Source organism: Carassius gibelio, chromosome B15, assembly GCF_023724105.1.
Source record: "Carassius gibelio isolate Cgi1373 ecotype wild population from Czech Republic chromosome B15, carGib1.2-hapl.c, whole genome shotgun sequence".
NCBI classification, from domain to species: Eukaryota; Metazoa; Chordata; class Actinopteri; order Cypriniformes; family Cyprinidae; genus Carassius; species Carassius gibelio.
Genome location: NC_068410.1, coordinates 26,147,735 through 26,164,365, shown reverse-complemented (window position 1 = coordinate 26,164,365; position 16,631 = coordinate 26,147,735). Strand labels below are relative to the sequence as shown.

The 16,631-nt window shown below is 36.9% G+C and overlaps 2 protein-coding genes across 4 annotated transcripts in view; both read left to right on the top strand.

The window, feature by feature from the left end:
* wdr62 (WD repeat domain 62) overlaps positions 1-1,611 on the top strand; it is a 31,191-nt gene extending 29,580 nt beyond the window's left edge. For both annotated transcript variants that reach the window (XM_052576115.1, XM_052576116.1), the window contains one exon: positions 702-1,611. In XM_052576115.1, the coding sequence (XP_052432075.1) occupies positions 702-947 (246 nt within the window). In that variant the 3' untranslated portion in view covers positions 948-1,611. The remainder of the gene's footprint in view (positions 1-701) is intronic.
* A 94-nt stretch (positions 1,612-1,705) lies between these two features.
* LOC127972540 (protein Atg16l2) overlaps positions 1,706-16,631 on the top strand; it is a 38,069-nt gene continuing 23,143 nt past the window's right edge. For both annotated transcript variants that reach the window (XM_052576131.1, XM_052576132.1), the window contains exons 1-11: positions 1,706-2,936; positions 3,542-3,611; positions 4,076-4,127; positions 4,616-4,689; positions 5,831-6,082; positions 6,794-6,859; positions 7,123-7,236; positions 7,485-7,538; positions 9,416-9,521; positions 11,825-11,930; positions 12,300-12,370. In XM_052576131.1, coding sequence (XP_052432091.1) covers positions 2,801-2,936; positions 3,542-3,611; positions 4,076-4,127; positions 4,616-4,689; positions 5,831-6,082; positions 6,794-6,859; positions 7,123-7,236; positions 7,485-7,538; positions 9,416-9,521; positions 11,825-11,930; positions 12,300-12,370 — 1,101 coding nt within the window. In that variant the 5' untranslated portion in view covers positions 1,706-2,800. The remainder of the gene's footprint in view (positions 2,937-3,541; positions 3,612-4,075; positions 4,128-4,615; positions 4,690-5,830; positions 6,083-6,793; positions 6,860-7,122; positions 7,237-7,484; positions 7,539-9,415; positions 9,522-11,824; positions 11,931-12,299; positions 12,371-16,631) is intronic.

The following is a 16,631-nucleotide window of genomic DNA, read 5'->3' as shown; positions in this document are numbered from 1 at the left end:
TTTTTAATCTTATTGTAAATCTAAATCTTTGTTAATTTTAAGTGTGTGTATATATATATATATATATATTTATTTTATTATTATTTATTTTATTATTATTTTTTTTATGAAGATTTTATCACATTTAAAATAACACCAGTTATTTTTCAGTAAAGTTGAATATGTAAATGATCTTTTTATATCTGCTTTTTATATCAAAATATTCACAATCCACTACGATTCACAAGTTTGGGGTCAGTTTTTGTTTTAAATAAAATTAATAAAAAAATTTTTTTTTTTATAACATTCTGCAATAATGCATTTAAATTAATCAGTAAAGGCATTTATAATATTACACAAGATGTTTTATTTCATATAATTGCTGTACTACAATTGTACACTGATAAGAAGAAATGTTTCTTAGGCACCAAATCTACATTACAGTTATTCCTAATTGATACGGTGTCACTGAAGACTAAAGTAATGGCTTCTGAAAATTCAGAAATTTCACTGTAAGATATATTAAAATATTTCTAACTTTTGAACAGTGGTGTATGTCTATAAATTTGTGTGGAAACTGGTGAAACTATCTATAAAAATAAAGTATTTAATTCAACTGGTACAAAATTGCCTTAACAACAACATTGTCTCAAAGCTAAACTTTACCATAAAACTTTAAAGCTGTCTAATGGTAAAACACTTCATCTGTCCCCTCTCTGTAGTTGTGCTCCGTCCCGGATCTGTCGGAGCAGCAGGAGCAGATGAAGAGTGTTTTGCAGGAGGTGTTTGTGGGGGTACAGAGTGAGCTGAACTCCCTGTGCCCACAAGAGACACGCCCCCGTCCCGTACCGGAGGACTCTCCCGGCCGTCAGCTCCGGGACGACAGGGCTGTGGCCCTCCTGGAGAAATATTCAGAGATGCTCTTACTGCGAATGACTGAAAAAGGAGCACCGGCCACACTGGAGTAACGCTCCGCTCCTGTCATTCGATTGGCAAAAATGAGCTTCTAATGGCATATCCATAAGCACCTTTAAACCTTGATGTCTTTCGTTGGTTTTATGTTTTTAAATATGTAAATGCATATTTGATATTTTTGTGTGTGTGTGTGAGAAACTGGTCTCTATGCTTTCCTGTTTTTTATTTTTATTGTAGTATTATTTCTTTTTACACTACATTTCAATTCCTCAGTGTATTTGGTCACAAACTTTTTTTTTATGATTTGAAGGATTGTCAAGGCAAATCTTCAGGACCTACCCCATTATGTCCTTGATATTTTATGTACAGTTTTGAAACGGTGTTCCCTTTTTAGAATGCAGATTTGAATTATGTACCTCGTTTTTGTTTTGATGTTTAATGCTTGTGTAGTTTTACACCATTTCACCACAGCCGCGCAGAATAACTAAGAGGTGTTCCATTGGCATTTTATTTCAAATGTTGCTCTGAATAGTGACTTCCCAAAGCATCTGGCTGTGACTCACCGTTTGCTCGTCACTGGTGTGCTGATCATGCTTTGTCATGTTGATGCACAATCCTTTATTATTTCTTTTCACAGAAAATGTATAGTTGTCTGTTTTTGTAAATATGTTTTAACCAGCTAATTGCACTGTTTTAATATTAAACATTCAAATATGATTGTTTTTGTGGTTCATTATGATTCTGAAAGACGGTACATTTACCAAAAAAATTACTGTGAATTTTTTTTTTTTTTTTTTGCTTTTTTTTTTTTTAGCTTTAAACTTAATATTTAATGAGTGATTACCTCAAAAACTGTATTATAGTAATTTGGTAAATCATAAATTCAAAAGAGTAGTATCAAAGTAATATGCATAGTGTTTTTGTAGAAACCATAGGTACTTTTTTTTGTAAAGTTTTCCAATATTTCCCATACATGTACACTAAGCCTATTTATAACTTCTGTGGTTCCTACAGTATTTGTCATACATACGTATTAGTCATTTATGTGTGACTTACTGTCATACGTATTAAATCGGTGTGAGCCGAGTTTCCAGCGTTTGTCCAGCTGTACTACACAGCATTGGGTGACCAATGTTACTTAAAAATACTGTTTCTATGTTTGTTATGACAGAGGGCGCTCTGAGGCTCAGAAATCCATAACACCATGAGCCGCATTCACATTTTTTTTTTAATTCCTGGGAAACGTTAGTAAAATAAATGTATAACAGAAGTATTTTAATTCTACATATCGTTTCCAGACGTATAAATTAAAATGTGCCCCGGGACGTCTATGAAATGAATACAACTATTTGAAATTGTGTAATCACAACGATTGTGATTGGTCTATCTTGGCTAATCGATGAAAAAAAGGAACACAAGTCACATGACAGCATATTTGCGCAAGCATGATGCAAAAAACTAATTCTCACCTATATAATCATAGTCGTACAATTCAATATACAATGGGTTGAAAATACACCGTAAAGAATTATAATAAAAATTATAATTTAAAGCAATTATAAGTTAACGTTCTTAACCAATCAGAGAAAGCGTCTGGGTCAAAAGGCCACACCCATTTTATTATCCGCGATTTAGATGTACTTTCCATTCTATCCAGTTTGTTTGCAAGGCAAGCTTGAGACGCATTGACATGTTTTGTCATGATTACTCACCAGCGACAGCAGCAGGCGGCTCCCCTCGTGTGTTTACAGCCGCTGCACTGACGCGTCGCGTCGCGTCTCAGCCCACTTTCTGCTTCATAGGAATGGAAAACAAACGTAAAAGTTAAGTTCCAGATGACGCGGCGTGCATCCGTGAACTATGTCTAAGAAAGTAGATTACTGTCACTGTATTCAAATTATTATTTATGATCATGGCGGCGTCGCAGCGTGCGAGAAACTCTGAACTTAAACAGATCGAAACGTGGAAACGTCACGTTATCAGACAGCTGAAATATCGCAACAGGACCCAGACGAGCGTCTTCCAGGAGCTCATACAGTCATGTAAGCTTTATTAACGCTTTATTATTTTTGTTTTAATTTGTAGGCCATGCAGTGCAACTTGTAAGTCATGCAAAATAAGAAAAACCTGTTGTTTTGGATGCACTAGCAATTTAGAAATCTACTTATTGCCGTAAGGCTGATTAAATAATTACATTTTATATATGTTTAAGCACTTAAATATATTAAATAATATAAAATATTTAAAATTCATTAATATCATATTTTACAGAAAATACAAAGAATTGCAGTAACAGTTAAATATAATGTTTCAAAAAATAAATTTTTATTATATGTTATATTCGTATTCGTAACGTGGGAATTAAGCTATGTTTATATTTTGTTTTTATTATTTTATAATTTATTTAGGATTATAATACAAAGTACGCTCCACTTTTATTAATTATTATTATGGAGAACAGGATATAAAAATGCAACTAATTTAACTGAAGGTCTAATTTGCATAGCATCAGTATAATAAACACAATTCAGTTATGCAAGTTCTCACTCATTCTGATTCTGTGAATCTTGAAAATCTCATCGGCTGGCCTCTTTTAAATCAAACCATGCTTGTTCAGAAATAGTTTGTCATATTGTTCTTCTTCTAGATCACAGTCTGCTGGAGAAGTCCAAGCAAAGAGCCCTCATAACCAAAGGCATTCTGGGATCAGGGTCAAGGTAACCTTTACTCTCATAATATGCTTTACCTGATCTGAACCGAAAAATGGCTTCTGTTGGAGTAAGTTTTGATGCAGTCACATTATATTTCTGAATATTACAAAATAAAACAATTAATTTAGAATACCACACAAAACACATTTTTATACTACAGAACCCCCCCCCCCCCCCCATGAACTCTGATTGTTCAATTGTAATTAAAGATTACTACACATTACAGTGTAATGGGTGGAGTTGTGGATTTACTGAAACATGCATGCGACTTCGATTGAATTACTATTATTATCATTATTACATTTTTTTAGATACCAGAAATATGTAACAGCTTACCAACCATACTATTTTCATTAAGTATACATTTCAGTATAGTAATAGCATATATTCTTATCCGTTTTTTTCCTATTCAACCATGACAAATCTTATTCTGCTTTTAATTTCAACATGCTTTTTGTTGTCCCTTGCAGACCCTCACTTACTGAAGATTCGCTGACATCTCTACAAACAACCACCGGGGAGGTAGGAAATCAGCCTCTCTCATGAGAAAGCAGTTAGATGATTGGATTTCCTCAAACCTTTATAAACCAAACTGAATTTTATGGTACGAGTTGTGACCTGTTTCACTGAACAGGTTTCCTAGTTTGCCTGTTGTTATCTCGTCCTTTTAGCAGACAGCCAGCCATCGAATCTACAAGCATAAAGTAAAAATGCCTTGGGAAATGTTCTTCCAAAGCATTTTGATCTAATGTGAATGAGAACATTATTTGAGAATTGATCAGAGTGGTGTATATAACCATTTGTTACACCGAATCTTGCAGTTGGAAAGTTTTTGTGAAAGTATGTGATAAAACCTGCTGCATATCTGTGCTTTATCAAAACACAGGTTCTCTCCCTCATATCGAACTATTCTAGCTAATAAAAAATATATATATGTCAACATTAGAAACCAATGGCATTAGTATTGTCTGTATTATTATATTTTTTTAATAATTGTTTTGTTCTTGCAGCTTGCGTATCAAGTGGTGGAACTGCAGCAGAGAATCCAGATAAAGGAAGTGACACTGGATGAACAGCACACCAAGTGAACCTCTTTATTCTTTTATGATGTGAAAACAGGAAACCTCTCTTCTACAGAGGCCATATTTTGTTCGTTTAGAGCTCCACAATTACATTTTTTGGGGTCTGCTAGAATACATTTAACATAATTTGAAAAAACATCATTCTTCTCACTCTGTAGATTGCTGTAACACCTCTCTGCCTGAAACATGTTACCTGGTTTAACGCGGTGAAGTAGCTAAGTCATGAAAATAATGTCAGGGCTACAAAAAAAGGTGTTTCAGACATGGACTTTGTAATAGCAGCTCAATTTTTTTTTATAAATAAAATAAAGTAAATAAAAAAACAGAACAGATGCTCTTTTAAAGAGCTAATTTGCTTAGAAATGAAAATGATGTATCATTAGCATTCTCCACAAATTAAGCGTATTGTCAGGATCCTGGACCTGTTTTGCCCCCGTTTCTGTTTCAGTGTTCCCATATTTGGTCATGTTCCTGTTCTCTAGTCTCATTATCAATTTGATCTGCAGTGTTATGAAATAACTTGAAATTTTGACCCCACTACTGAGTGATAGCTTTAGGAGCCCAGTTATTCAGAACCAAGTTTATTAATATATTTACACTCTAATGGTAACAGGGTGCTAAGATTTTAAAACTAATATAAGCTAAAAACAGAACATGTAATGTTTAGTTTGACCTTTTACCTCTCAATATTGTTAATTAACATTTTTATATAATTAAGCACCTCCTTTAAATGACACTTACGCTCCTTTTACTAAAACTTTGTTGTTGTTGTTGTTGTTGTTGTTGTTTGAGAGAGAGAAAGAGAGTTTCAGGCCCTATGTTGTATCCTGTATGTGGAAAGTGGCATTTATTTACACACAAGCTGTCGTCTCAATATTATAAATTAATAATTTCCTAAATTTTGGACCTAAATCTAACATATGGCTAAAGGTGAAAGATATAATAATCCTGGACATCTCTTTCCATTCTTTAGATGAAAAATAACTCATACCGAATTCCCATTAACTATTCCTTTTTCTAGCGGTAAACTTTTTTTAGCTTGGTCTGGATGTGTATAGTGGAATGCACAAGGCTACAAAATAAATTTTTTTAACCATTTTATGATAGATCTTGCATTAATAATAATAATTTTATTTTTATTAGGCTATATGAGGTCCAAAACCATCTCCGTGATTTGGCGTCAGAACACAGCGTGCTTCAGAAAAGCGTGGCAGAGGTACAGACCAGAAACCGACTTCTGAAACAGGAATATGATTCTCTGCTGGAGCAGCACCAGAACACGGAGAGGACGTACCGACAAGAGAAACTCCGCAGCTCCGAGATCCTGGAGAACATGATCCTTCCAAAACAGCAGGCCGCTGTCCGCATGAACCATCGCAATGAGAAGAGAGTGAGGTCAGAGGCATGATGGGAGGTGAAATGTGTGACTGCTGCGCCATTAGAATAACCAGATCCCATCCATCTCTCAAAAATAATCTCATCGGTTGTGCATTGATTCAGCAGAATGGTGAAATGAAAATGATATCATCATTTACTCAACCTCATGCTGTTTAAACCTGGCTTTCTTTCTTCCATAGAACACAGGTTTTTTTGGTTCATACACTGAAAGCCAGAGTGGTCCATTGCTGTTTTAAAACCTACTGACTGTCACTGAATATTTGGATAAACTTTTTCTTTAAATATGTTACAATATAGGAGCTAAAAGTACATTTATTCATTTAGCAGACGCTTTTATCCAAAACGACTTCCAGATGAAGACAGTGGAAGCAATCAAAACAACAAAAGAGCAATGATATATAAGTGCTATAACACGTCTCAAAAGTATTACATTCCTATTAGTGTCCAAATATTTTGTAACATCTGCCAACAAGGAATAACAGACACACAGGCCACGTCAAACATTGTTTGTTAAAATTCAATGGCTTAGAAGATGGTTAAAGTAGTTAATGAGTTAGTGTTTTTGTCACTTTTCAAAGTTCACGGAGAAGAATCTCTCTGCTCCTGGCAAATCATCTGTAGGGTTTTTTTTCCTTAATGTTGAAAGCAAATTTTGTCCATTCCTTAAACACCACATCAGTCTTGATCACATTCCCTCTTCTGTCTTAGAGCCAGAGAGGCCAGTCTTCACAAAGAGCTTCAGATGGCTGCCAGTAAGAACGTGAATATTATTGAGTAAGTATCAGCTGCATCAAGTGTGAATCTGATTTCATGTCAGTCCAAACCCTCATCACTGTCTTTCTTCTGTGAAGCGCAAAAGGAGAGTTGTTACTGTATGCGCTGTCATTTAGTTATTTGTGTTTCACGGAGGAAAGAAAGTCATGCCGGTTTGGAATGATGAGGGCGAGCAAAGATTTTTTAATCAGCATTAAAGGGCAGCAGAAACAATCCTATAAAATCAACTTCTTTTCATTCATTGTTTTGCTTTTGCCTGTCAGAGAGTCTGTAAATATGTCACCTCCCAGACCATCGTCCAGACCATCGTCCAGACCATCGTCCCCTAAAAGTGACTCTTCAGAGAGGCTGGAGAGATCCCACGGGCCACTGTTCAGGTAATAGCAGGGGCTTTCATGTATAATACAGTAATTATTTGGGGTAAAATATCTAAGTAATATTTTGGGTGCATCTTAAGCTTTGTCTATAGCATTGAGGCTGTTGATTACCCTAGGAAATAATTTTGCCTAATTATGGCTAATTTTGAGTCATTTTAACATCAGTTCATGTAGGATCATTAATAACCTAATGCATTTTTTTTTTTTTTTTTATCAAAGTCTGGACAGTTGTTGTTTTTTCTTCTCAGGTCTGCTTCAGCTACATCTCCGCGCATCATCAGCTCCATCAGAGGACTTTTTGAGTAAGTTTCTCACTGAAAGCTCTTTAAGTGCTGATGAATCACTGTATAGCAGAAGCTGTGATTGGCTGAAAAGTTTTAAGGCATTTCACAGGGGAATGTGAAGGGGAACCTTATTTTTTAGACGTGTTAGTGTACATGTACATAGGTGAACATAAAAAAACCCAGAATGTAGAAATCATAGAAAAAAAGTGAGCAGTGCTTCTCAAAATTTGAAATACAGCAAATTCTAAGCAAATCCCATAGTAACATACAGATCTCAAAATTAGGAAATTCAATTATTAATCTCTTTGAATGTGCTTGAAAAATAAACCTGTTGTTAAAATGTAAATCTGATTTTAACAAACTACTATAGTCTGAATCCACTTTATAGGCACACACACTTATATCATCATGCCTCTTGACGGCTGATGATTTACAATAAACCAATCGTAAATTTAAAGTATGTTTGTTAAAGGTTAATAATGAATAAATAAAATAAAATTGAATTGAATTTGATTTTAAATATATTTTTTATACATTTGATATAATTAATATTAAATGAACATCAATTTGATGTGAAGTATACTGGATCTGATTTTGAAGTTACAGTTTAGTGGATTCTCATTTGTTTCATTACAAAGACAAGTCAAGACATCCATTCTAGCTCTAGCAGTTGTTTGAATTGGAAATGTTATTACTTCTATACCGTATGTCAGTTTCCTACATGGTTCCTTTTTGGTAAAAACCTGCACCCACAGTACTTAACTGGAAGCAGCACTAATTTAAATCCATACCTGATCTGACCTATTTGACGTAAAGACGCGAAACGAACCGCACCTGCATTAAGTCCGCTACATATCATGCCGTTTTACAAAATGTAATATTTGAATATGGTATCCCCAGAATGTGTCTGTGAAGTTCCAGCTCAAAATACCCACACATTTATTATAACAGCTGGAAAAATGTCATTTCTGGGGTGTGTGTAAAATAGAGCTGTTTTGGTGTGTATCACTTTAAATGCAAATAAGCTGTATATTCCCACCCTGTCTCCAGAAGAGGGCATCACATATAGTCTTTCTGCTTTGCATGCAGCATGACTGAGAGCAAGAAACCGGTGTTCAGTCATACATAAAGGAAGCCAAACACACCGAAAATGGGATGAAACGGCGCAATTTTACAGAGTTATGAACAGACAGCATGGCGCAAACTGATCTTACAAGCGCGATGCTGATCAGTTAAAATACTTTGATAATATACGCACACAATAGTCCGGAGTGAAATGATTTGCGCAGGCATATATGTATTCAGGTAGATTTTGAGGCGCATTACTGTGAAAAATAGAAGTAATCCGCTGCGTCCTCAGTTCATTCAAACACAGAACACCTCGAGAGTAGTGTTAATTTTGTCAATCTAATCTATGATTAGTCAATTAATGTTAACTGGTCATTTTGTGTCAGGATCAATAACAGTGAAATTAGTTTTTTTGTGTGTGTGAAAAGTAAATTTTAGTAAACAATGTGAATAAACACCACAACAGCTTAAGCAGCAAACTTTGCAAAATACATAATTTATGTCACTGCCAAAACTTTTGGCCATGATTTTATCCATGTAACAGCGAAGCTCTGACTCTTGACAGCCGCACTCATGAAAGCTCACGTAGTAGATGCATGTACAGCAGTCTGCAGTAACATTTTGTCTCCTTTTCTGACAAAAATAAAAAGAGGTTTTTGTTAATTTTATTTTTATTTTTTTAAATACATTTTAATCTCTTCTTATTTTGTCAAAGAAATGAACACAGTAACACGTTACACTCAGCCCAGCATCTCTGTAAGTTCTGTACTGTTCACAAGCATTATTGATTGTTGTTCTGTTGTCTGTGTCCTTATATGTGTGTCCAGGAGGAAGATAAGAGGTAAATCAGTTTGCAGATCAGAGGAAGACCTCTATATTCCATTAGGAGTCTGTCTGGTTGCCAGAGTCCCAACAAAGGCAATTTTTACAATGGTGCGTGTTGCTTTTTACAACAACATCCAACAACAAAATCTGCCCCTCACAAGCGTTGGGATGTTCTGTCTAGTTCTGTTCCTGTTTGGCTATGAAGCAAGTAGAAATGTATAAAACCTTGAACCCTGAAAATGATGGGGGAAAAGTTGTGTACTAGATGAACTAGTAACAGACAGACGTGGAGAGGTAGGCTAAATGTACTAATATTATTTATCATGTGGTTCTTAAATGGGTCATGTCTTAAAGATATCTTTAAAAGCACATTCCCTGTAGTGGTGGCTGTTGGTCTGTCAGTGGATGATGGGACTGTGGAACAAAGCGTCTGTGTGTCGCTGTGAAGCGGTGTCTTTCTATATCACACTGCAGCTCTGTCATGAGCAGCCACCCGCTTCAGACGTCCATTTTCATTTGAATAGCTGACAGCAGAAACCAGCGCGAGATGTGGTATGGAGAGAAGTTACCACTTCCTTAAATGGAGATGTCACAATTTAATGATTTGCATTTCCTGTTGATCTTTTGGTTTCTTGTGTTGCAGAATTTAAATCTTTTGGTTGTTTGCATACTAGAATTCGAGCTCTTTTTCTAGTCATTTCATCGTTTTTAAGAGATTTCTACAAACTGCGTCTACTTTTTCTGTTAAATAGAGCTTACATGTACAGCTTGCATTTCAATTTGAGTGTAAAGTAATACACTTCTTTTTTGCATTATTTTTACACCTTAGTAAAGTTGCTTCCCCTTTTGTAGTTTCACATTATAGTGTACTGGTTAAAAATAAAATTGGGCATGACAGTTATTATTATTTTTGCCGTGTTAAAAACAGAAGGTAGTTAAGTTCCTCAAAACCAGACACATGGTTATTTGTATCATCAGATACGCATGTACACAGAGTCTCATTATATGACAAACAACAAGTATTGTTCGATACCATCGCTGGACCATGGTATTTGGTAATTTCCTGCAATTTCCCTGCTACACTAATAGATAGCAGAGCAAAACTACTACTGATGCCTAGTCTCAGCCTCAGACGTCACACCACGGACCGTTGACTAAACGTCTGATGCATAAGGGACACAAAAGTGGAAACACTTTAGGAATGTCGAAGTCATTATCGGATTGGTTGAATTCTACAGGATCTGTGATGATGAGCACTTATCAGGATCAACTAAACATTGGAGTAGCAAAAGTATGTGAAATATTTAAAGTTCGTGGCATAGAATCTTTAAAATACGTCGAGGAGTTTTACAAACAGGTCTGTTATTGTGGCGACTTTTCCACGCCTCGAACCGTGGCAATGATCGAAACTAACTGTGATTGGTTGTTGGACATGTCAGTCAAACGACCTCATGGGCGGGCCTTGGCTGGCCTATGAAAGCTGCCATGAATTACCGCTCTGGCTATCTGAGACTAACTGATCCCTAACATCCGGTGAGATGAAGTTTTCACTAATCAGACCCAAACTATGAGCAGGGCTACTCAAGGCTACATGTCAAAAGTTTGAAATAATGACAAATTAAGAAATCTCTTATGCTTATCGATTCTTTTTATTCAACCAAAAAACTGTAAAAATAATACTGTGAAATATTATAATTAAAAAGTAGTTTATAATTTAAATATATTTTCAAATGTAATTTTTTCCTTTGATGGCAAAACTGAATTTTCAGCATCATTACTCCAGTCCAGTTTCTCATGTTCCTTTAAAATCATTTTTTTTTTCAGGATTCTTTTATGAATAGAATATCTTATAAAGAACAGCATCTATTTGAGATAAAAATTTCTTGTAACATTAAAATGTTTTGTTCTGTTACTTTTGAACAATTCAATGGCTCCTTGCTAAATACAAGTATGATTTTTATTTTATATTTTATGGTTGTGTAATCACACAAATATTAAGCAGCAAGTATCATGGGACACTGAAGACTGGAGTAATGTTGTGGACAATTCAGCTTTGCATAAGAGGAATAAATTACATTTAAAATGTATTCAAACAAAAAACAGTATTTCCAATATTACCGTTTTTGCCATATCTTTAATCAAATAAATGCAGCATTGGATAGCATAAGAGACTTCTTTCAAAAACATAGGATATTTTGGGTGATTGTTAGGGAATTGGTACGGTGTTGCTAGGGTGTTCTGGTTCGTTGCTAAGAAGTTGCCTGGGTGCTCTAGATGGTTGTTAGGGTTTTCTGAAAATGCAAACTGATTAAATTTATTAATAAATGCAGTCAGTTTGGATAAAAGTGTCTGATGTTTGCATAAATGTAAATGTAAAGGATTAGAAATGAATGTGTGTTTTGTGGTTTCAGGATGCTCATGAGCTGGGAATCAATGCTGTGAGGTTCAGTACCAATTCAAACCTACTGGCTACAGGAGGAACTGACAGAGTCATCAAACTGTGGGGCATTGAAGCAGGTACATCACAAAACTGATCTGATCTTCTGTTCAATTGTCAGCTTCAGCCATATAGACAGGATTCAAATATAGTAAAACACCCACGTCGAGTGATAGTGAATGCTCTTGTCATTACATGTGACTGCCTCTGACCACCAGCAGATGTCAGCACTCTAATATCTAAAACATCCCTTAGTCGGGGTACATTCAATTGAGATTCAAAATTAAATTTTCTGAGAAATTATTCAAAATTATGTGAGGTCTTTAAGGTGGGAAATAGTGGGCAATATAAGCATTTGATGTGCTCTATTATACAGTTAATGGACAAAACAAAAGTGAGTGCACATTCTCAGGCTTGATGTAAAATACTGCAGTGTTTCATCCTCACAGGAACTCTTCAGAACAGAGGGACATTAGATGGAAGTAATGAGGGGATCACCAGCATTGAGTTCGACCCGACGGTATGAACACACATAAATCATTGTGTTGGAATAAATTATACACAGAAAATGAGCAATGTAACCAGACAACATACTAAAATGCCTCTATTATTATCCCTGAAGCTGTCACTCCCTGCAGATTTACACAGTTTTACATATGAGCCCTGGAGTTCAGCACAGCTTACAAATTATCTACTCTTTGTTGGTTATAATGGAAGCATTGTAGTTTTGTCGCTTTGCTTGCTTGTTGTATATATTGGGTGTTACAGTGCATGCATTTTGCTTCAGTTTCACCAGCAGTAATTTCTGTGTGCACTGCAGCCATAGATCTGTGCATCAGACTTCAAATATGCTCATTAGGACCTGCTGTTGTAATTAACCAATTTAATGCCTACATTTATGCACACAACAGACATTTCTGAGATTGTTTCTGCAATTCTTGTACAACTGCTACAAAAATGTATGAATAAAACTATAATGCAATAAAAGTATACCCAAATTAAATACTGTAAACAACTACTTAGTTTACTCACAGAACTAATATGTGCTGGTTTTACAGAATTATAAATGGTTTTTGAAAGTGTTGTAGCTTTTTGCGCTGCTACACCTGTTTAGTGAATCAACCCCCCTTATTGGACTTTAGTTCAGGGATTTTTGATGCCAAGAACCCTTAAAGTATGATGATTCCCTCCCTAAAATATAAGAGCACCTATATTTCCATGTATGCTCATGAAATGTGTTTAACAATAGTAGTGCTGCACAGTCCCTCCAGAAAAACGCAGATTTTTTTTGTGATTGTTGCGGGCAAAAATCCTTGATTTTGCGTTACGTTTTCTTAAAAAATGCGATGGAATATGCGGGATATTTTTGCAATTTTATGCGATGAAATTGCGTGAACTTGCAAAAACTGCGGTTTGATGAAAAAGAGAAAAAAAGGTCATTTCCCCCAACACCTTTTTCTCACTAGGCTACTACCTTAATGTAAAGAGTAATTTCTTATTACTTCCTATGATAAGCGAGCATACTAAATCACAGAATATTTAAGTTGCAATCTCTTACTGCAACGTAAATTATTTTACATACTACTAATATAATTATAACTTGTAAGTTTTTGGTACTGTTCTGTAACAAAAAAGTGCAATCTTACAACTGTAAAGTTGCATCAACTTCTGAATGAAACTACAACAGTGTTAGTAGCCTAGTGATAAGGGGGTGTTGGGGGAATCACCTTTTTTTTCTCTATTTCATCAAACCGCAGTTTTCGCAAGTTCTCACAATATAATTTGGCTCCACTATCATGTAACAAATCGGGAAACTGCTTCGCGTGTTCTTTTGCGCTTATTTTTGTTGGCAAATAAGAATGATTTGCGATTCTAAAAGTACAAACTGATGTGATATTATTAAGTGTCTAATAAACGCAGACTTGCTCATTGCATGATTCTGATATTCTTGTAAAGATTACAAGTTATTGGTATGATCACCCGTAGCGGCTGAAGTGAGGATAAAATAAAAAATAAAGTAAGTCTGTGTTGGCGCTGGTTTCGAACATGCGTTCACATATCACACCTAAAAACGTTTGTAAAACGCTAGTCGCGCCACTTTCTTCTTCTTTTCCAAGTGCCCAAAGGTTGTTATGGGAAAGGATGAAGCTGATTAGTTAGTTCTTGTCACATGACCCGTGGTGCGCTTGCAGTATTCTGAAAATTTGAGATGTTTTTAACTCGATGCGGTGCGGACGTGCCTGTTTTCGATTACAAGCGTGCGTACCGTGTGCCTACATTGGAAATAACGAACTTGAGCGCGCAAATTTATTGTAATAAAAATAATCGTTAGAGTAGTTGACTAATCAAAAAAATAATCGTTAGAATAGTCGACAGAAAAAAGAATCATTAGTTGCAGCTCTTAACAATAGTATGTTCCTTAAAAATAGTATGTGTGCTATAATGTGCACATGTGTAGAAGGTGAAACAATGACAGTTCACAGAATGTTCATAGAAATAAAATAATCACAATTAATTTGAATTTTGCACATTCTTTAGAAAGAAAAATGATTAAATTATTAGTTAAATTAATAATATATTAAATTATTGTGATCAATACACATTTCAATCGAGACAACTTTCAAAATAGATTTTAAAAGCATTTTAAAAAATAAGAATAAAGGTAGTTTTGATCTTGGCGGACTAGATTTGCTATACTGCTGCTGCTGGTATGAGTGTATACATACTACTGAAACGTGGTCAGAATAATGGGTATTGGGATACATGCTGCTACAAGGTAAAAAGGGAGAACACTGTAGCAGATGTAGACATGTGGTGCTGGGGAAGAGGAGGACTAAAGAAAATTCTCATGGCGCACACTAATGAGCTGTACCAGCTTGGGATGGGAATTTCATAGACATGAAAGAGATATTATTTGGCTACATTGACTGCTTGGGAGAACCAATCAGCAACTCTAAAGATAAAACATCTCGGTTATTTATGTAACGTCACGTTGGTAATGACCGACTTTGGGATTTCACTTAGAGAGACCAATCCACTTCATATATGGTGAGAACACCGGAAGATACCGGCTCTACACAAAGGCTATAGAATCTAGCGAACATGGGGGCAGGGGCAGTGCTTGCAGGTTATCTCACTGATCCCTGATGGGAGTAGTAGGAACCTTGGGCACATAGGTGGGCCAGGGCTCAGGATTACCCGGGAGCCAGCAGGCCCAAACTCTAGGCACAATTCATCTACTGAAAATGCATGCACTACCCTCTTGTTGAAGGCCAATGCAATCAGCAACAGAGTCTTCATTGAAAGAAACATTAGCTCGACTGACTGCAAGGGCTCAAATTGGCCCTTCTGTATTACTCTGAGTACTGAATTGCATAGCCGAGTCTGATGGTCCTCAGGAGCCAGCAAGATGGGTTGGTTTGCCAGTAACCCAGACACCATGCAAGCTCGACCAAAGGGAACACCAACGTAACCATGGTGGGGCAGCGAGGTGGAACGCAGGACACAGTCCGTGGGTGGACTGAAGAGGGGTCTGAGTGTACAGTGCAATGCTTACCTGGTTCCACGGTTTGGCAGAGGGTGCATGAGCAGGGCCTTTGATGATGCTCTCGAACCAACCGCCCCACTGCTGCCTACTGGCGAGAGAGGAGGATAAGTGTGGTTCGGGGTTTTGGAAACAAGGAAAATAACTTTGTGGTGTGGGAGAGGTACATTTACCATTCCCCATAGAGCAGTTCTCTCTGTTCTCTCCCAGTGTTGCCTGTCCCAGGGCCTCTTTTGCTCTTCCATTCAGCGAGGTTTGTTGGGGGCCTGGACAAGCAGGGCGGCCTGCCTACGCCCAGCACCACAGTGCCGCTTGCTAAAGGCTGGCGTGTTGTGGCTGTCTCTTTGCTGAACTCTGCCCTCTGACACCCCTCAACAACCCCCGCACCACACACACAGACTTCTCCCTCTCTTCAACACTACATCTAACTGATTTATATATTTATTTACAACAAGCAAAAAAACAGTAACTTGTTATTACTTGCACTACTGTCTGTTATTCCAGGAACACTGAATAATCCATTTGCACACTGAAATATTTTCTATGCACTTTACTGTCCATTGCAATAGTGTAATTATGTTCATATGTTCATAGTTCATGTTCATAATACTTTTCTGTATAGTTATTGTACATATTGTAGACCTTGTATATTCTGTACTTACTGCTTATTGCACTTCTGGTTAGATGCTAACTGCATTTCGTTGCCTTGTACCTTACATGTGCAGTGACAATAAGATTGAATCTAATCTAATAAGCCTTGCAGGACAAATGTGCCATCCATGGCCTGGTAAGCCCCTCATGCACCTAAAGGAAGAATGTCACCGGGGTGAGGCACTGAGAACCAGTGGGGGCCACCCAACCAATCATCCAACCAGTCATCCAACCTTGAGGGCTCGGGACACGGTGGAGGTCTCCACTCGAGCCTAACCCTCATGGTGCCCCGGAAAACCATTGCCCTTTATTTCCTGATCCAATTCAGGCATTGCTAAAGTCCCGGAGGGCAGCAGCGCACCCAATCTTCCTATCCAGAATGCTCCTGCTCACCCTCCGATGCAGCGATTTGACATCCAATCGTAGGGAGGAGCACTGGAGGATACTGCTGATATGCTCCTTGTAGAGGGCTCACCACGTTCCTTTGGCAGCTCAACTGGTTGTGGAGGGCAAGAGGAGTGATGGTCCCCCAAGGGTTGGTTTCCTGGAGGGTTTGCCATCACTCTTACCCTGTGACCACATGTAC